At 39.3% G+C, this 21,158-nt stretch overlaps 2 protein-coding genes across 2 annotated transcripts; one reads left to right on the forward strand and one right to left on the reverse strand.

Moving 5' to 3' along the window:
- Positions 1-2,927: 2,927 nt before the first annotated feature.
- LOC308216961 (cytidine and dCMP deaminase domain-containing protein 1-like) lies at positions 2,928-12,196 on the reverse strand (the record flags this gene model as incomplete). The annotated part of the gene is made up of 8 exons (XM_080609663.1): positions 2,928-2,993; positions 4,810-4,945; positions 5,154-5,290; positions 6,004-6,056; positions 6,798-7,208; positions 7,658-7,844; positions 11,580-11,677; positions 12,187-12,196. The coding sequence occupies 8 exons, from the start codon at positions 12,194-12,196 to the stop codon at positions 2,928-2,930; spliced, it is 1,098 nt and encodes a 365-aa protein (XP_080465789.1).
- A 1,534-nt stretch (positions 12,197-13,730) lies between these two features.
- On the forward strand, positions 13,731-20,702 carry YARS2 (tyrosyl-tRNA synthetase 2). Its single transcript, XM_080635507.1, has 5 exons — positions 13,731-14,697; positions 15,832-15,999; positions 18,805-18,960; positions 19,298-19,468; positions 19,935-20,702. Exons 1-5 carry the CDS (start codon positions 13,880-13,882, stop codon positions 20,092-20,094), a joined length of 1,473 nt encoding a protein of 490 aa, XP_080491633.1. The 5' UTR covers positions 13,731-13,879; the 3' UTR covers positions 20,095-20,702.
- The last annotated feature ends 456 nt before the right edge of the window (positions 20,703-21,158 follow it).

The following is a 21,158-nucleotide window of genomic DNA, read 5'->3' on the forward strand; positions in this document are numbered from 1 at the left end:
TTAGCTCTCTGGTCCTAGGTGGACAGTTAGGGAAAAGGGTTATAATTTCCATGTACGTTGAACTAAAGAACTGTTTCTTAATAATACATCAGAGCTCGATGAGCCAGTTACCCTGTAAAGAGCCTTATCTTTGCATTTTACTCATCAGCACATATATTTATGCCTGCCAGCCCTCTGAGGAAAATGGAAATTATCTTCTTAGGAGCCTCTGCTTGACAGAGTGCAGAGCTATCCTGGATTTCCCTTTTCTCTGTTTTGTTTCTTTGTTTTCGTTCTTTTTTTTTTTTGGGGGGGGGGGGTTGTTATTCTTTTTTAATGCTATCTACTTTTCTGTCATAGGCAATGATTTCTACTGACTTCAAGAGGAAAGAAACAGCATGTGAATATCCAATGTGCAATCTTAGTCTAGGAGATATAGTCTAGGAGATCTAGCCAATCTGGAAAGACCAATTCTATTGCCTTATGTCATACTCTTCTTCAAAATATTTCAACTGTCACAGTTGAAAAACCCCCGCTTTTTATGCTTTTTATTTTTTTTTTTTTTAAGATTTCAATAACGTTTGGTAAGACTGGTAGCAAAATGGATACATGTAATGGATACATGTAATGGATATGTATTACATATCCATGTAATGGATAAAGTAAAATTAAAATTAAGACAAACATGTTGCCAGAGAGATATGTCAGAAGTTTGCACATCAGCTCTCTGTGCTGTGCAATATCTAGCTCACTACTTTCAGGACAATTACGTTTATTCAACTCTGTTTAATTAAATTAAATTAGGGAAACCAAAACCTATGATGATTAGTGAGGAGTTTACTGAATTTATTTCACTTTGCCTTCATCACTCATTCCTTCTGCTCCTTCACTGTCTTCTGAATCACTGGGGACTGGAAGACACAAAAGAAAAAGGTTGGATTTGAAATAGCACATAAAAAGAGATTACATGAAGTTTTGAAGTTTATCAGCCCTTCCTCTTTTATTATCAACACTGACACACTATCCATTGTGAGCTGGACATCTCAGAAGTCACAATTGGTTCAGGACAATATTTGACAGTCAGGCCAGACTCTGATACTTTATTCAGAAACAATCTATATTAAGATGAATGGGAATTGCCCAGATATAAAACAGTTAACTGAATTTCATGTAGAAATAAACACGACTGCCCAGTGGTGGTGGTGACAATGGGATGGGTTGGGTTTTTGTTGTTAGATATCTTTTTAAAGTTTGAATTTCATCTTTCTACCCTCCAAATGCATAATGTTTTCCTCACATACAGAATGGCCAGTACTTACACTGCCTTCTCTTTCCCTTTGCTTTCACACTTAAGACTGCCTCTTCTTGTCTTTGATACTGAGTCTCTGCTTGTTCATTTCTGCCATCCTGTCATCTTCCTGGTTCTTGCTCTTCCCATCAGTTTGATTTCATCCTACTGCAAATACACACTTTTCTCTTCAATTTTAAAATAATCTACCCCTTACTCCTCTTCAATTACATAGTTCTCCCCAGATCACTCGTCCATTGGATCTTCACACTCCATGAAGATGTGGTCAGCAACATTTTTGGAGATTCTATCTTCTAATTTAGTTTTGTTTCAAATTTTTATTTCAAATCTTTCTCCCTTAGTAAGAGCAATGGTGCTTCAGTTTATATATGACTAAGATTTCAAATTTCTACCTCAGTTATAACTTTGTTTTTCCTGAAACCAAGCAAGAAGTATAAAGGATTTTGTGTATTCTCAAAATGTGTGGTGTTCTTAAAAACTTCTGTTACTTTTTACAGGTTGTCTACTCTAAATAAAATTGTAAGTTACTTAAGAAAATTTCAATATTGATAACATTATTCTGTGGTAGGTGACCTGACTCTCCAACTGGCATAAAGCCAGTGGCATGTGGAGAAGAGTCAAGCCCAATACCTCCACAGATTTGGATATATCCATGTAAGGCTGGAAGAAATTCACAGAAAAGGCGTGAAATAAGAAAACTATCATGAAGGATGCCAATTAGTCATTTTGGGGAAAAAAATATGACTTAGCAAAAGAACAGAAACCCAAGAAACTTGCTATGTTATTCCTCTGACTTTTCAACTGTGACCAGTTATGGGGTTTGGCCACTTATAAACCAAAAGGGCGACATTTCTGTATAATTCTGTCTTCTGCATATTCAGAAGTACTGGGGCAGAAATGGAATCTGCAGGGTACAGATACTTATAATGTATAGTTCCAAATGAAGGTTGGAACAAGCAAAACTAATTTAAGAGTAACTCAATTCAATTTACAGTAATTATATGCCATTTATAAACAGATCTGTTGTATTTATTGCATCCTTCAAAAAGGGCTTTAAAGAAAAATACTTAGTAATATACCATACTTCTAAATTTAAACATTCAAGTAATACCAAAAGAAGCCAAATGGAATGGTAAAAAGGAGGAGGAAATTAATCTTAACCATACCTGCCATAAGTTGAGTTTCACACTGTTTCCACTGGAATAAAAAGAAAACAAAGAAACAAACAAGGTATATAAAGCATATGTAAACATTTACTTCATACATTCCACAATTTATCTGCTTATATCTACCATTATATTCGTAATACCTATTAATCAATCTAACATGAAGATTTCTTGGACCACTGGACATACATGGGTCCTTGAATTCGTTCTCCTCTGTTCCATTTCTAATGCTTTTGTTCTCTACAGGGAGATAAAAGTCAACTACATAGCCTATTCTCCTCTAAGCATTTATCCAGTTCATCAGTAGTTTTGTGTGTCCCAGTTCCCTCTTTTCCCAACTCAGACTGCTTTACCTCCATCAGATGTATCTTGAAAGTGAAGCAATATTTTTCTACATTATCTGCTTCCACTTCTGACATGCCTTCTATCTGCTTAACTATTTTTATTTATCTCTTAGTAATACAACCCTGAGTCTAATCTTCAAGATTCAAACCTACCTCACGATAGTCAAAGTTTTTCTTTAAACCATCTAGATGATCCTAAAACAAAAAAGAAAAGCAAACAAATAAACCAGGCACTCACAGAATCACTGATGTTGGAAGCCGCCTCTGGAGGTCTCCTGTCCAGAGACCTCAAGGCAGGGTGAACTACAGCAGATCTGTTGGGGTCATGTCCACTCAGGTTTTGAGTATCTCAGAGGATGGGGGCTCCACAACCTGTCTGGGCAATGTGTTCCAGGGCTCATCACCCTCACAGCAAAAAGGCTTTTTCTTACATTTCAGTGAAATTCCCTGTATTTCATATAGTGCCCAGCCTCCTGTCCAACCGCTGAGAAGGCTCTGGCTCTGTCTTCTTTACTCCTTCTCATCAGGTATACACATGGATAAGATCCCACCTGAACTTTCTTTTCTCCTGCCTGGTCAGTCTCAGCTCTCTCAGCCTCTTCTCATACAAGAAATGGTCTCATTACTTAGTTGTCCTCATGGCCTTTAGCAGGACTTGCGGTCATATGTCCTTATCTTTCTTGTACTGGAAAGGCCAGAACTGGACACAGCATCTCAATCATCACCTCACCTCAGGGAGCTGTCAATCCACCTCAGTGTCCACTTATCTAGTTCATTTTTCACCAGTTTGTCTATTAGGATGCTGTGGGACATGCTGTCGCAATTGTTAAATTCAAGATGAAAACCATCTACTGCTCTATACTCATCCAGTTGGTCATCTCATCACAAAAGGATGTCAGATTAGTCAGGCATATTTTCTGCTTCATAAAACCATGCTAACTACTTACAGTCACCTTATTGACAGGTCCCATGGTCTTGCGCACATTCAACTTGTTTAAATATTCCATAACCAGGTTCTACTCTACTACCTTCATTGTTCCACATCTTCCCACCAGTCTCAGGGACATGGGATTCCCAAGGGCAAATCTTGCCAGCAAAAAACAAGGCAAAGAAGATTTTTAATACCTTGGCCATGGTTGTCTCTATAGGGGTAGAATTTAATCTAGAATATGGGAATTAACTGGATACTTGGACCTGAACCAACACTGACACATTGTCTTTCAGATAGATTTCTCCAAAGGCGTTCACAAATTATTTGATTTAAATTACATCTGATTAAATCCTACTAAGCAATTGTTGGACTTTCCTGAAAGGAATAATACTCGTTTGCAAACCCAGAAAATACTTCTTCCTTCCACTTCAGATTCATCACAAGGGTGATGTCTTGTGATGAATCTGACTATATGCTGTCTAGCACAGACATGTGAACAGTAAAGCTGAACTCATCAGATGCTTCAAATATGTGAATGTGAGACTTACTTAGAAAAAAGAATGTTGCATTTACCCTGAGGGATAAAAAGTGTGTGCAATGCAGGACAGAGGTACTCCTTCATATTGGAGGTCTTAATGAAGAATACCACAGCTCCATTCGGTATCTATGTTCCAAATTCTTCAATCAAGACACATATCAAGGTCTTATCACCATAAGAGTTCAGATACAGCCAGATGCAAAATCAGGGAACATTCCAGAGCTCTGACATAAAGTTTGAACAGGAAGATAGACTTCCCCAGTTCGAGATCTTAAAATATGTAACTTGTCCCTTTCCTGACTTTAGAAGTATCAGAGTGTAAAGGTCTCCAATGCAGAAAGCAAGCCATAAAATTCCAGCTGTATACGAGTATAAAGAATGAAACATTTTGTAGGTGATGACCTGGTATAATTCCTCTCCTATACAGAAGGGTAAGAACTGATGTATTTTTCCTGTAAGTCAACTATTAATAAACTGACCACCCTTTCCTCAAACATGTAATTACACTATGACAATAAATAAATAAAACTACATAAGCATACATCTTCACTTTGTTTGGATGATTCTTTTACACAATGAATTGTCTTGATTTTCATATCCTTCAAAAGGTTCTGACAGTCACGACAGGGAGGTTTGATGCAGTAAAGTATATCGCTCTCTTCTATTTTGGACTTTGATCTGAAAAACATACGTATTTGCAAAATTAATTCATTTTCTGCAAAGCTAAAAATAATCTTTAAATTGGATTAATGGGTGAAGAACAGATGGAAACGACAAAGAGAAAATCCATGATTAGTCACTGACTTACTCACACTGCACACTATTTACATCTATTGTAATAAAGAATGCCTGTGAAGTCATTCATTACTAGATTTGTAACAATAACCTGTACAGGAGAGCATTTGCTTCCGCATGGAGAACAACTTCCGATTTTGCAAGTTCAGTCCTTCGATTTTTTCTCCCTTTAGAGGGCAAGTTTGCATATAATATGCCAATGGGATATCCATTATAGCCTGCCCCAAACTGCCAAAAAAAAAAAAAAAAAGAAATAAATAATAAAAATCTAACAGATCCTTCCAAACATTTTAATCACCTACTAATACAGCTTCAAAATCTAAATATATGTTTTCTATATATTCCTAGGTACATCTAACTTCTAAGTTTTTACAGCTATTTATATAAGATTTTAATCAGATTTAACACTTTGCCACAAGCATCTCACCACCCCATTATGTTATCCCTTTCAACACAGTCAGAATCTAGTTTTGCTTTTGCACAGTGAGGTCATTGCTCTCCATCAATTTCATCACCATCTTTTTGTCTCTCTACCTGTGCAAGAAACTTAGGATCTTCCTTTTTAATGGGCTTTACGGATTATTATTTTTTTTTAAGTTAGATGATAAAATATTATCATTACATAAGCATATTTATTATGGGAGAAAGTGTTCATGAAGGTAATTCATCTCACTTAACTTCTTTACATGTCTACACCTGAACTAGTCAGTCTAGATTCCCTTTGTATTCAATAAAGTCTAACCACGTCTACCTGGCCTATTCCAGCCTCCAGATTAGGATGAATGGCACTCTAGACCTCTACCAGCTATGAAAGGGAGCCAGGGCAAATAAGTCAGAAGTAGGCATCCACACTGCAGATATCTACACTGAGTCAAATAAACTGCACCCTTTTGAGCACAGAATAGAAATTTTACAAGTGTTGGAGAATTCAATGTACTTACAAAATATCCATCCTGACTATAGAGTGTACACCCCACACCTCGGTTTGGATCATCTTTTAGAGCAGAGAAAGATTTTTATGTCACTTAAAAACCTACTTTTTTCATACTTTAAACATATATTTACAGATTAACATGTAGAACCTTAATGCATGGTCATTAAGCAACTGCTTATATGTTGAAAGAATCCCTCCATGCAGACACATTATCCAATTCTAGACAGATAACCTTACACAGTAACACAAGGCATAACTACTATCAAGTACAACAAATGTCAGATTTCAGAAGAACACTACAACTTAAAATCTGACTCAAGGTACACTTATTCTTTGATTAGTAATTGTAAAGTATTAGCTTGATACAAAATCTTAATAACACAATATAAAAGGTTATAAAATTCCATGTATGAGATTCGTTGTAAGTTCACCTAGTTACATTAACAATATACTAAGAATGTTTAAATCTATCAATAAATAATATTCTTTCCCCCCTCCAAAATGAATTAAGTGACAAAACATTATTCTCTATGTTTCCATAACATGTGTTTCCATCTTCTACTCTATATTTAAGCTCAGTATTGCAACAAACATAAACAATAACATCAAACTTTAGTGTAACAAATATTTGAGCAGTTATGTTAGGAAAGCGTGCCAGTTCCTCTGATATCCACATATGTTGTGAAAAACTTACTCTTTGGAGTAGCTGAACGAATCAATGTCAATAATAAAAACCAGATAGACAGTAATTCATTCTTTATATTTAGTTACTATTCTTTATATACTTTCACCATAACTTACCAGATCTTGCTGCTAAAAAATAACAAAGCTGCAATGCATGCCGATGAACATTTTCCTTTGGTTCTTTTTTCTCAAGTTGGGAACATTCCAATAAAAAATCATAGCAACGTAAAGCATTTTCCATCCGTTTGACATACATATCTTTATCTATGTTAAACATGGAATGATATTTTTCAAAGTCTTCAGTTTGATAACTAGACAACTTAAAATTGCTGTTCGGCTGTCCTTTGCATCGTGTTTTTTTTGCAATCATTTTCACAGTTTCAAAGCTTGTCATGGGTAAGAGCACACCGCTACTTATATGACTTCCGAGAAGCGTACAGTCAGCTTGCTGAGAATCTTCTTTAACCACTGAATCATCTCCCTTTTTTTCAGGAGCTATTGGCCAGTAATAGACTGAAGAAACTGAACCTAGAGACAAGCACTGAAAGTCACGCAAGCTGCCATACAGTTGGGTGGGACTTCTAATTCACATGGTTTTTGATTGAAACAGTGGGCCAATTTTCTATTGCATTGCAATTCTGTGTATGCATTAGAGTCCAAAGCCTATCTTGTTACCCACAGGCTTAAACCGCTCCGCTGTAATAGTTCTATATTCAATTCAAATCTGAATTTGAACATAGACAATCAGTACCTTACTTTCATTAACGACCCCCCACAGTTTGCGAGTCCTTTCCCATGGAAGCAGTCTCACTTATTTTTAAGAGACTATCTACATAAAAAAAGGATTACATCACTGCTGGACTGAGCCATGTAGCACGTTTTCCTAGACATGATGTTTAGCGGGGTCACTTATGAACTTTTTACTCAGGTAAAACTGCAGTTAACACAGACAGATTGATTAAGAATGTATTTTATACCTTGAATGAGGAATGTCATACAAGTTGAGCATGGTTTCCTTGACAAATATACAGTGTGGTCACGCAGAGAAAAGGGAAGACACAGAACGATATGTTGTACAGCATGCAGCCCAGGTTTGGAGAAACTCATAGCTACCATTTTGTGAACTTTGTCTGATTCACATATTACAATCCCAGTCTTATTGAACTGAAGGGGAAAAAAAAAAAAAAAAAAAAAATGGCAGCTGATTTTTCACAGCAGATTTTATTTTACAAGCATGCAGATTCAAAACTACTCTCTAGGTTTTGAAACATTGTACTACATTTAACTGCACTTTAGACTTTAGTCCCACCATCATTAGGTGACAACTTCCCTTTATGAAAAGTTAATGTAAATCTAGTATGAATTGATTTTTTATTTGCACTTTTTCTCAAGAAAATTCCATTTAACAGACACATCAAACCAAAACTGGAATCAATCAGGAAGATCAAGCTTTAGATTTCTAAAACACTCTCAGAAGTATTTGTTTCTTTTAGCCAAATTTGTCCAAGCATACACACACACACATATATAAAGGTAGGTTCTTCATAAACCTGTATTAGCTGTGGTAGGAAAAAAGAGAAAAACACATTGGTATTAAAGTTAATAATGTCTCTAGATACACCCCCCCCCCCAAGTCTGGTAGATCCACTACAGAGTATAATTTACTTTGTGCACTATTGTAGCAACAGTGGGCAGTAGAATACCTGTATTACACCGATGTACAAGAGATTTAAAGAGCATGGACACTTATATAATAATCACTACAGAGTAACTTAGATTTTAATCGGAATCCTGGAGGTTATCTAATCCACTTCTTCAATCAAAGCAGGGCCAACTTCAAAATTAGTCCAGATTATTCAGTTCTTAGATAACAGTTTTTGCCTCCTCTGTCACAGAAGCAGTTGGAATAACCTACTCCAGGTAGATTCAGCAGTGCTGAAGTTCAGTAACACGTGCAGGGAGCCTCTCACCACATGAAGGTCTGCTCCACCTGCCCTGACAGATGTCTGCAGAGAACTGAATACCTTGTGATATTTTTCAGAAAATAATAGCAGCTTTGGGATTCACTAACATCTTTCAAGAAGAGTGTGAACATGCATTTCTGTAATTTTCTCAAATAAATAACAGCATTAACCAAAGCAAGAATGAAGAAAATAGAGATATCTGCAGAGATTTATTACTGACCACCTGACCAAAAGGTAAAAGGCTGAAGTGCCTTTTTTTGTTTGTTTATTTTAATCCATAAAGCAATTTTCTGATGCATTTAAGGACCTTTTGATAATGATAGACTGAATTCTGGAGATAGCAGCTAGAAAAGTAATATGTTCAGGACATACCTGCAGCTATGGAAGCATACTGCAGCCTATTTTTATTACAGCAATGAGTGAGAAAGCAGATACTTTACATTTTATTATAACACAGAAGAAATCACCATAAATCTGAAAATGAAAAGTAATTCCAATAAAAATTATGATGATGTTATACATAAGAAAGGATGTTGTAAAAATAGAATTATGATAATGATTTCAGAGAAATATATATCAGCAAATTTAACCAACTTCTAGGAAATCTCTTGGAACAATATTCCATGGACTATGAGAGTCTGACTTAGTAGAAGACAATCAGCAGTAAAAGATCCTGATGTAAGTGAAAAGTCAGTAACACCATGAGACCACTTTGGTTATAACAACAGATCTTTACCAAAAGTAGAATCAGAAAATAAGAAAGGAAGTAAAGGCAATGTGAAGAATAAGGATAAAGGAATAGTATAGCAGATACAGGTAAAAATAGAAAGACTAAATTATTGAAAAAATATAGATGCTTTCACTAGCAAGGGATACAAAAGGCAAAAAGAAAAGGGTATATATATAAAATCACAGGAAGAAAGTCAAAGGAGGCAGTTACATTACACAACAGGAAAGGAGAGCAAATAAGAATACAGAAAAGGTTGCACAGCAAGAAGTTGAAACTAAAACCAAACCAAACAAGATCCTGCTTTGGAAACATAAACTAAACAAGCAAACACGATATAGAAAACATTTGATAGCCACAAGAGTCAGGAGACTATTGTGAACTACAGTTCAACAGACCAGCAACACACAATGTTACTATTGACCTACTTGCACAATAGACATTTAGAAGAATCGCACAACTGTAGTTACTCGAAGCACAAACCCAAAAACCAAAATACAACAAAAATCTAAGAGGAAGACTGAAGCTTCACCTAAGAAGGTTGAGCAATTGCTCCTAGAAAAGTTTGAAGATCAGGTTAGACAAGAATCTGATGTGGGTGGTGTAATTGGACTTAAATCTGCTTCACAGCAAGGAAATGGATTAGATTACTTCAGCCCATTTTTATGATTCCATTGCTTTACATTCAAAGCTGGTTGTTATTATTAGGTCGTCTATCAGATCAACTGCTTATAAATTCAGTAATATTTAAGAAGTAGTTCTTAAAATTTGCAGAAGTGTAGCCATCACTGTTACTGTTACCTGATAATTCGATCCCTGTGTAGTATTTTATTGATAGTTTTATAAACCATTCTCAGATGACCTGGAGTAGGAAAAACTTTCTACATAAGCCAATCAGCATATGGAGTTGAAGATACAATATTTAATATTTTCATATTCACAACTAAAATTAAGCTAGGGTGCATTTTAATTGTGGAAATAAGAAAATTATTAAATGATAAAATGGAGTTTGTTGTTTCTTTTAGAAAAGCACAATGGCTCTTAGAGTGTCTAGGACCAATATGGCTATCACCATCCAAGCCTGATCTGCAAAGTCTGTCACTCTCGTCCTGTGAGGAAAGGGCTAAAAGAGCTCTGCTTAACAAGCTACTGCTACTACAGCTGCGCTTAGCACTGAGAGAGGTTTCTGTTTTCTCTCACCTAACAAATGCTATCCCTAAACTGATCCTTATGTGAATGAGTTCACAGCCTACAGCTCTGCTGAGTCTGAGGAAGACTCACAACAATGGAAAATGTCTGGCACGCAAAAGGCATGCTGGTCTTGCTACGATGTGTGATAGGTTCTATTCTCATAATATAAATGGACAAAGTACTAAAATGTCTTCAGATACAGCCACACAAAGAATTGTACTCCCTGAGTTAGCAACATCTCCAAAGAGGAAACACATTACCACTGCTCATGCTGTCTAGTACCATTCCAGCTATTGACAAGACTGTCAATTAGAACATGAGTCTTCTTTTAGCTGGGTGTTTCACCTGCTTTGTGCCATTCCCAAAAGCAATGGCAGCTCTGGCTAAACGACCGAAACTGGGTGAATCCCCAGGATCATCAGGAACAGAAACTGAACTGGTTCAGTACTCCCAGGAAGGACAGAGGGAGGCCAACAACTGCCTCATAAGACGATTTACTACTTTAAGTCAGAGGTAAACACAAACACTCTTCATAATGTCCCTACATGTAGAAAACTGAACATCATTTATCCCCATCTTCCAAGCAGGAAAAGCAACCACATGACAGTGCCACTTTTCCCTGGCAACCCCCTTCCGTTTCTATGATTCTGTGTTTCTATGATTCTATGATTTCATTATGGTATTCATGAACAATTAGGACATGACAGTATGCTTCAGCAGTATGACACAGGGAAATGAAAAAATTGGTATTAATCAATTCTTAGGAATCCAGTATCTTTATGTAACTTTATCAGCTTTCCATGAAAACTTTAACAGTATGGCTTACTAGCAGTAACTTTCAAAACACAAGACTAGAATGGATAACCTCATCAGATTCACTCCACCATAAAAGTGGCGATCACACAACAGATGTTTATGAATGTTTTGTTTGATGAATGCCATTAGATGTTTTAAAGGCTAATTCTCAGTAAAATAAGCAGCAAAAATACTTCCTAGCAATGATACCCTGTTACATACCTCATCAGATGGGGCATGACACTCTGGAGACTCCTCCATAAGGCGAGCTAGAAACATGCACAAATCTTTCTTTTCTAAGCGTATGCATGGATGACTCTCTGAACAGGTCCAAATAAAGAGGTCGTAATTAGTAGGCAAATTCAAACATGGTCAGGCTACAGAAAAAACCACTGTTGATTACAGCACTTTCAGTAATATAAGGAACGAAGGCAGAGTATTTCAATAAAGAATACAGAATTATTTCTTTTAATGTACTGCACATACAGATTACCTGTCAGAAAATGAAAGTGACACAGACAAAAGCTTGTGGTGGTGCTGCCTAAGGAGCACACCATTTATTGCTAAGGAACACTCTGCTGATTAACAGCCATAAAGCAATACATACCATGACGCAAATAACAAAAAACTAATAAATCCCACAGAAATTAGTACTGAAAGAAGAGCTCTGGGCTGTGATTAAACTCCTGCTGCTGCTCATTCTATGTACAAAGAAGTAGTCAAACTTCAGTTGTGATGTCCTGTTTTTGTATTATTTCTGAAGCTGAAGAGATGTGCCTGTTTCAGTTGGCTGTATCAAGATGATTAACTGGAGCAAAGAGATACAAACCATCCTCCATGTCCTCAGCTCCAGAAGCTCTCATTTTCCAAGGTAAACAAAAAGTCTTCTTTTTAACTTACATTTGAAGCAAAAGCACTGTAGTGAAGAGGATATACATGTATGTGTGTGTATATGAATATGTAAGTTATTTGTCTTTATTCACATTTAAAAACTAATAAACACCCCTCACCCCACATAAAAGCAGACAAAACATAAAGGAAACTCTGTTATCTTGCATTGCCAATCCCCTTTCTTTTTGCCAGCACAATAAATCTTCAGAAAAACAAAAAAAATTCGTACCATCCCTGTGAAGCATACAACTACCAGTCCAATGACAGTATTTCACAGCACCCACACCCATTCTTACAGAACACCACTAGCACAACCATTATTCCCCACTGACGGATACCTCACCATTTCAGGATTTAGCTCACTGATACTTATTGGACTTTTCTGGGGGTTTTTTTGCTTCTTCTGTTATTTTCCACCAAACCCTCATTTTCTTCCATCATGTTTATCCCCAGTGTGGTATAACAGAATGATTCCATACTTCACTTACCTGCACGCTTGTCAGCAGTTAAGTCTTTGATACCAATAACTTTCAAGCGGTGAAACTAGTACTTTTATATCTTCCTTCTCTCCTGTGACTCATAGTCCTCTACACTCTCTGTTTCGTTTTTGACATTGCCTTTGACCCACCCTGTCAATATTTTTATGGCATGAGAATATACAGTTTGCCAATACTTTCCCATGTAATCAATACACAAAGCCGGGCTGTCCAAGATTGGAAGGACTTGTTACAGTAACAAGTGAGTTTCCCTAAACAATATTATTTTCCATTATCAATCATGCTGGTTACACCATTTTAACTACTCATGACTTTCTCCTACCACAGTGCTTTAGGGAAGCATCAAAGCGTACCAAGCATAAAAATTTTTCAGTATCTTTTACTACTGTCACTAAATAGAAGTAGACTCACTGTTTGGGTAAACTGAACCAGGAAGTTGCTCAAAAGGAGGAGTGAACGGTTCTGTAAAACGCTAGCAAAGCAGCACCGCAAACACTGTTTTCCTTGAGCTGGCAGCTCCTGGAAGCGGCAGGTAAGTGGTGCAAGCCCTCTTACGTGCTGCCATGCCAGAAGAGATTTACTTCAACTAAAAGACAACTGGGAAGAACGAGGAAGTTTATGGGCAGGTAAAACACCTTGTGAAGACAGTGAACCCAATTTCCTATTAAATCCCACCAAGACAACATTTTAAACACTCGGGTTTTAAAAGTGTATGAATTCTGGATTTTGTGAGGGCTGAAGCCACGCTGCTACCAATTTAAGTGTTTGGTATCCATTCTGCTGGACTCCTCACTCGAAGCCAAAAGCCTGATTTCCAGCACGTGTTTTAGTCTGAAAACAGCTTAAAATCCCGTTATTTCGGGTTGACGGGTTGAAAAACAAAACATGAAAGAAGAACCAAACCATGCCGTTTCCGTTTACAACTTTAATATCCCGAAGGACAACCACCAGCACCACACAGTACGACACCACCCTCAGCGACGACCCTTAAGGCCTTCCTCTGACCGGCTATTCATCCGCACACCCAAGGGCCCGCCTCCCCGGGGCGGTGCAAGAACCTCTTCCCCTCAAGCAAGCCGGGTCCGGCCCTCCCATCGCCTCCGCTCCGCCCACTCCCAGCGGTCCCGGGGCAAGATGGCGGCGCCCACGGTGCTACGGCAGCGGTGGGGCCGGGCGGTGGGGCTGTGGGGCGGACTGCGCCAGCTCCCGCAGCCGCTCTCGCTCCGTCTCCGGCGGCGAGCCCACCAGCAGCCGCGGCGGGCGCGGGGTCCCGGCGGGCTGCTGGCGGCGCAGTGCGAGCGCGGGCTGTTCCAGGAGGTGTTCCCGGCGCAGAGCGCGGAGGAGCAGCTGCTGGAGCTGTTGCAGCCGGGCCGCCCGCCCCTCACTGCTTACTGCGGCTTCGACCCTACGGCCGACTCGCTGCACGTCGGGCACCTGCTGGCCGTCATGGGGCTGCTCCACTTCCAGCGCGCCGGGCACACCGTCATCGCCTTGGTGGGTGGGGCCACGGCGCGCCTCGGGGACCCCAGCGGCAGGGAGCGGGCGCGGGAGCCGCTGGCGGCGGAGCGGGTGCGTGCACACGCGCGGTCTCTGCGCGCTGGGCTGGAGCGGCTGTTCGAGAACCACCGGGAGCTGTTCTGGGCGGCGGCGGCGGGCGGGAGGTCGCTGGGCCGCGCCGTGCTGCTGGACAACTCCTGCTGGCTCGACCGGGAACCGCTGCTCGACTTCCTCGGCGGCGCCGGCGGTCGGCTCCGCATGGGCACGCTGCTGAGCCGGCAGAGCTGCCAGGCGCGGCTGCGCAGCCCCGACGGTATGAGCCTCGCCGAGTTCCTGTACCCCGCGCTGCAGGCGTACGACTTCCTGCACCTCCACCTGCACCACGGCTGCCGCGTCCAGCTGGGCGGCGCCGACCAGATGGGCAACATCATGTCCGGCTACGAGCTCGTCACCAAGTACGGCGGGGCCGGAGGGGCGGCGGGTGGGCAGCGCACGCGAGGCGCCGGCATCCCTTCTTACCTGAGGAGCGGTGGCGGCAGGGACGGGGCACCGGGAGCCCCAGCTCCGTGCAGGGACAGGGCGTCCGTCAGGTGTGTCACTGCAGGGTGAGGGCATCAGGTGTCCTAGCTCAGAAGCGGGGTCAGGGCATCCAGCAGGTGTCCTAGCTCTGTGCAGAGTCATTTGCATCCTAACTGTGCAGCGATGGCATATCCATCAGGCACCCTAAACTGCACAGCTTCTTGTTGAAAATTCCTACAGCACGAGTAGCACAAGTTGCTGCTCCAGGAGTTGGCATTGCATAAAATGTGGGATATAAGAAGAATAATGAATGGCACATATGGATGTTTTGGCCACGGCTTTAAGACTTCTTCATGAAATGTTAATGATTTTTTAACCAAAAGGATGGGTTCTTTTATTAATTAATCAGAGAACCAAAATGAAGTATCCTAAAGCACGGGACAATATTGAGACAAGTCTGCTTGCAGACACATTCTAGTGCAGTCACGCCAAGATAAAGCAGTAGTGGATTGGTAAAGACAGTTGCATTTCTTCTCAACAAAACCTGATGATGCTGAGCTTTTGCTCATCCACCAAATTTGGTGTAAGTCTCAAAAAAATTGGCAGAAGCACACAAGCAGATCAGTGAGTATGGGTGACAATCAGAGACAATGCTTCTACTTCACAACATGCTGGACTATTACAAGACAGAGAATCAACACAAGAAAAGCCTTACAAGTGTCCCAGCCATGCAGGCAGCCTCAATTAGTGCTTAGAGCAGAAAACGGAAGGTACAGCATATCTTAATTTGCTAGTGCTGTTGTTCATGAAACTACTTAAGTATATAAACTTCTTTGTGACACACAAAAGAATGTGTATTTTTAAATTCAAGGATTTGTTTGTTTATTCTTCCTAAAGCACTTGTCACCATATTCTGGCATCATTTGCCCCTCACACTTCATCTTATTTAACTGTTTTGTATCAAGGATAGAATCTTACAGAATGCTTGTATTTTAGTAATCTTTACCAAGAGGAGATTTTATTTTTGTAACAGTGTTTTTACAACATGCGGTTACTCTTCTCTTTCTCAGGATGACAGGGACAGATGTGTTTGGAATTACTGTACCTCTTATTACCAATACTACTGGAGATAAACTGGGAAAGACTGCCGGCAATGCAGTTTGGCTAAACAGAGATAAGACTTCTCCATTTGAGCTGTACCAGTTTTTTGTCAGACAACAAGATAATATAGTTGAAAAGTAAGTAGGGTTTTTTTGGTCATTGTTCCTAAAAGCTGATCCTAACTGTTCCTTGTAACTGTTTCATTTGGATATGTGAAACACAAGGTCCTTGTAGAAGTAAATGTTAATTGTAACTGTACATTCATTAAATAAACAGGCATGACTGGTTCTTAAGTATATAGGATAGTGGAACCTGTCTCTATATGCTAGCATATGCATCATAAAATGAGAATGTGGATGAACAAGCAAGCACTTTGTTTTGCCAGTGGGGTGACTTTTATCTTACAAGTTATGTTCATTTCAGTCCTGTAACATCACAGTATCTAGTGAAATCTCTCCTGCTGATTAATAAGCAGCTTCAGCTTAATAGGTATTAATTACCACAAGTTTTTACTTAGTACAAGGTATCCAGAAACACTACATTCAAATAGCAAGAAGCTACTTAACAGGTTATAAACAAGCATGTAAAGTTCAGCTTCTAGAACCACATCACATGAAAAAGTGCATATCCCTAATCAAATTTAAATAGTGTCTTAAAGAAAAGCCAATAAATTCATATTTATGATTATATTAGCTCTCTAGATCAGTGATCTCTAGACTTTTTTTTGATCACGTGCCCCTATCAGTAAAATAATTTTGACCATTCACTCTCAGTACATGTATGTTTGTTTATTTATAGCTTACATAAATCTACTGCTGAAGCTGTACTATTTTATTCCAGCACCCTATTGGATCATCTTGCATACCTTCTGGGGTGCTAGCACCCTGGCTTGAAGACCACTGATCTAGATAAAAACACGCCTGGGAGACAGACTGTGGTTGTAGTTAGGTAAAAAGGGGAAAACATACCATTCTGAGCTCACAGCAAGGAGTATACAGGGTAGTGTACAAGGAATTCATGAGGTAGAGGTTTTCAGGGATCAGTTTAAAGACATTGAAAGTACAAAATAAGGGAGAGGAGAAGAACAGCATGGACAGCTAGTAATAGTCAGCATCCTAGGCTACAGTTTAGTAGGATCATAGAATGGTAGAATGGTTTGCATTGGAAAGCATCTTAAGATCATGTACTTTCAGCCCCCCTGCCATGGGCAGGGATGCCTCACCCTAGACTGTGTCACCCAAGGCTCTGTCCAGCCTGGTCTTGAACACTGCCAGGGATAGAGCATTCACCACTTTGGGCAACCTGTTCCAGTGTCTCACCACTCTCACAGCAAAGAACTTCTTCCTTAAACAGGGGAAGTTCAGGTTAGATACAAGTTTAAACCCATTACCCCTTGTCCCATCGCTGCAGTCCCTGATGAAGAGTCCTAGTAGCGTGACTGTGGTAAAAATGTCACGCAGTTTTGCCAGCTTGTGGAGAAACGTTACATCTTTCTCTGTCCATGTACCATAACTCACACAAGCATTAATTAAAAACATTTAGATGGTGGGAAGAGTGCTTGTTACATAAATGACCAGTAGTACTAACATGGTGGAACCCTAAGGCTGTTTGATAGTTTGCATGGAAATTCTAGTGGATCTTTTTAAAAATTGCAGATAAGAACAATTTGCATCATCCTCACTTAATGTTTGACGGTTTCATTGAAGTTAACTGTTCAGCTTTCCCATTTCAGAATGTGGAAGCAAAGGTTTCTGCTTACAATTATAATGGCAAGTGGATTGATCTGTAAAGACGATGAGACTAATACACCAAAACTTTGGCAGAACATCCAACTACTGCTTAAAGCAGTAGAATGTAAAAAGACAAAATTCTGAACTGTCATTACTTAAGGCAGAGCAACTCCAGTGAGTTGTTTCTGAATCCAAGTCAACCACACGTAACTTGTATTCTTACTGCCAAAGAACGTGTAAAAATATTTAAATTGTTAAGAACACAAAAGGGTAGGGAAAATGTGACAAATACCATTTTACCATTTGAGTTTCCTTCACTGATGACTGGCCTCCATGCTGGTGTGCCAGGGACATGGCTGAAAATAAAAAGCCAATACCTTTATTCAGGGCATTACATAAATTTTAGTAAGTTGCTATATGCTCTGTTTTAAATCTGCTTTTAACTTCAGTATCACTGTCAAATCTGTGTCTTCATAAACCTCAAACAGGTTTCACACTGTGACATGTCTCATAACTCAGTTACCTTTCCTAAAGGTTTATTGGCTGGTATTTCTGACTTTGGTTCTGCATCAACAGCACTTTTCAGACTGAAAAGAAGGATATGTGGGTATTTAATGTTACAATATTTCATGGGTTCAGACTCTGTATCAGTAAAGGTACCTTTTTTAATACACGGCATTTCATGGTACTGCAAGCCCATTAAAATGAACTTTGTAGTGAAGAGTATGGTTAGATACACACCTTTAAATTCTTGATTGCCCTAAATAATCTTCCTGCAGAGATACTTGCAATACATCACATACTTCTGTCCCACAGGCTGGGTGTGGTATTTTGCATTAGTGTATTGTGCAACTACTAAGAATATTAATCTAAAGCCTTGTTAGTCGACACACAATTGCAGTAAGTCCTATAAACATTTCAAGAGAAAACCAAGTTGTTGATTGCATTATAAGCTTCATAAAAGCATCTCACACTGTCTTATGTTTGAAGACATAACCTTGGGCAGAATATTAAACTAAACGTGAGCTATGCTGGTAAGCGGAAGCATGTGAGCAAAATCAGAGTTGTTTGAAAAGACAGAACATCTGTAATACAGTTTTCTTAAACTGACTAAGAATCATTTTAGTCTAATTAATTAAGCTTAAATGGCAAAGGCAGGAAATGTTTTAATTATGGCTATATAGACAAAATATTTTTTTTCCCTGCTCACAGATACCTGAAACTCTTCACCTTTATTCCTCTTGAGGAGATTGACCACATTATGGAAATGCATGCTAAAGAACCTGAAAAATGGGGCCCTCAGAAACGACTTGCTGCAGAAGTTACAAAGCTGGTTCATGGTAGAGAAGGGCTAGAATCTGCTAAGAGGTGAAGTTTGATTTGTCAAGCAGTTTTCTTTCAGATTTATTCAATGGTAATTATCCATAGCTTTTCAAGGACTATTTTCATGTAGCTAGTTGTTGCTCAGGTGTTAGAAGAAAAAAATGTAATAATTCTGTAGACTTAAAAATACAGTAACATTATTTAAAAAAATCGCAGAGCAGCAGATTATGACCAAAAAAAAAAAAAAGGGGGTGTACTTTTAGTACCTCTGCTGCTGTGTGGACTCTCAGAACAAGTTGGGGAAAGGAATCTGATGAGCTGAGTAGCTCTATGTGTGAAGATAAGGCTAGCCCTGTATTTTGAGTGATCTTTGTTCTCACAGGTGCACTAAGGCCCTATATCACAGCAGTGTGGAGGCATTGGAAGCTATGTCTGACCTAGAGTTACAGGAACTTTTTAAACAAGCTCCTTCAGCTGAATTGGTGCTTGAACCTGGAATGAATGTTCTTGACCTGTGTCGCAAAGCAAACGCCATTGCAGATGGACCTAGTGGGTAAGTTACCACCCGTGCTCTCTGGCAATACCTCACTTGAGCAGGTTAATAGTGGTATGCTTTCAGCAGTTGAACAAAAGATGAGGACAGCCAAGTCAAGTAGAAACAGGGTAGCAATCTACATACCAGCATTAAAAAGAGGGGAGCAGGTAGCCTTATTCCATTTTGAAGTAAAAGTAGGATAATGCAGCCTCATGTATCTTAGCTGTAAAATCTACACCTGATGAAGGGACAGTCTAAGGTAACAGCCTATTTCCTTATACCTCTCAGTAAGAATGGGAGTCGTAAAGACTAAGGTTAATTTCAGTCACTCTTAACCTGAACTGAAAGTGCAAGATAATTAATACTTAGTTACGGATCAAATGAAAAAGCCCTTAGCTGAACTTTCAGTACTTAACAATAATTTACGATTTGCTTGTTACAGTTGATCTTGCCATTACCAGTTTCCCTGTTTGGATTTTTTTAGGTACCAGAAAATTACACACGGTGGAGTTTCAATAAATGGGATTCGCGTAACTGATCCTGAGACCGTTCTTGTTCTTGGACAGCATATTCTCAAGAATGGAGTATCGTTGCTTAGGATTGGAAAGAAAAATTACTACATTATAAGATGGCTGAAGTTGTGACAACAGAATATCTCCCTAAAATGACAGATCATTTCGACTCTGTTGCTTGAAGATGTTTCTATACTGTGCATTAGTACACAGCTCACAAATTGCCTGATACCATAGCTTCATTTTCAGAATGCATCAACAGAGTTCCAATAAAGGCAGCTAAGTTAAACCACTGAAGATGTTTTTAGATACTCTGCCTTACTCAAAGTACTGTTTGTAAGAGGATAGGCATGAGGTGAAAAGATTAATCTCAAACTCCAAAGATGAAGATGCCCTTCCCCTCCTTTAACAACTGTTTGTGTTGTAGAACAGTGGCTGGAGACTACAGTATAATCCCCAGCAAGATGAGCAAAAGTATATTCTCAAAACCAGTACTTCTTATGGAGGATGTATGCTGCTGTCCGAGTTTGTCTTCACCATAGCAGAGAAATCCACATAAGTGGGTAAGGACAACCAATCTACAAGCAATGTTCTTTTCTGAACAAGTTTGGTTTGCAGGAAGCTGCAAGATATTCACAATAAATGAGCAGACTGATTTAAGACCCCCATTGTGTAATCTCCTTATTGGTTATGTTTGGGGGCACATTGTGTAAAAGCTTTTTAACCCTAATGTGGTAATGCAGAGCAAATTCACTTTTTGAAATGTAAGAGAGTATAAAGCCTTTCAAAATTTAAATCAACCTGATGAATCCCTCTGTGTGTTCTGTGTGCTTAGTGTGACTTTACAACGTGGGTAACACTCATTCTGCTTCTTCAGTCCTGTGAATTACCAGGATGCATCTGTGCTATCTAGAATCTTTGTCGAAGGTATGCCTGGATACTGGTTTGGTGGGCTCTACAGTTGGTTGCAAGATAGTATATTATACTAGAAGATTTGAAGCATGTATATGAAAGCTGTTCAATTTTAGCTGCCTAGGAGTTGTGGGTGAACAGGAGCACAAGGGTATCTGGACTAGGAAACGTGAGGGAAGTGATAGTGCTTTTGCAATTAAAATAAGTCAGACCTTTAGATAGGGCAGCGTGCAAAAGCTGCACTTTTTGGCTCATGAAAGAGCCAAAAGCAATCCTACTGCTTA

The sequence above is a fragment of the Psittacula echo genome, assembly GCF_963264785.1.
Source record: "Psittacula echo genome assembly, chromosome: 1".
Classification (NCBI taxonomy): Eukaryota; Metazoa; Chordata; class Aves; order Psittaciformes; family Psittacidae; genus Psittacula; species Psittacula echo.

Excerpts from the sequence above, each read along its gene's own strand:
- YARS2 (XM_080635507.1), top strand. The coding sequence starts at position 13,880 with ATGGCGGCGCCCACGGTGCTACGGCAGCGGTGGGGCCGGGCGGTGGGG. Across the intron at positions 16,000-18,804 it reads CAAGATAATATAGTTGAAAA|ATACCTGAAACTCTTCACCT; the intron begins GTAAGTAGGGTT and ends CCCTGCTCACAG. Across the intron at positions 18,961-19,297 it reads GGGCTAGAATCTGCTAAGAG|GTGCACTAAGGCCCTATATC; the intron begins GTGAAGTTTGAT and ends TTGTTCTCACAG.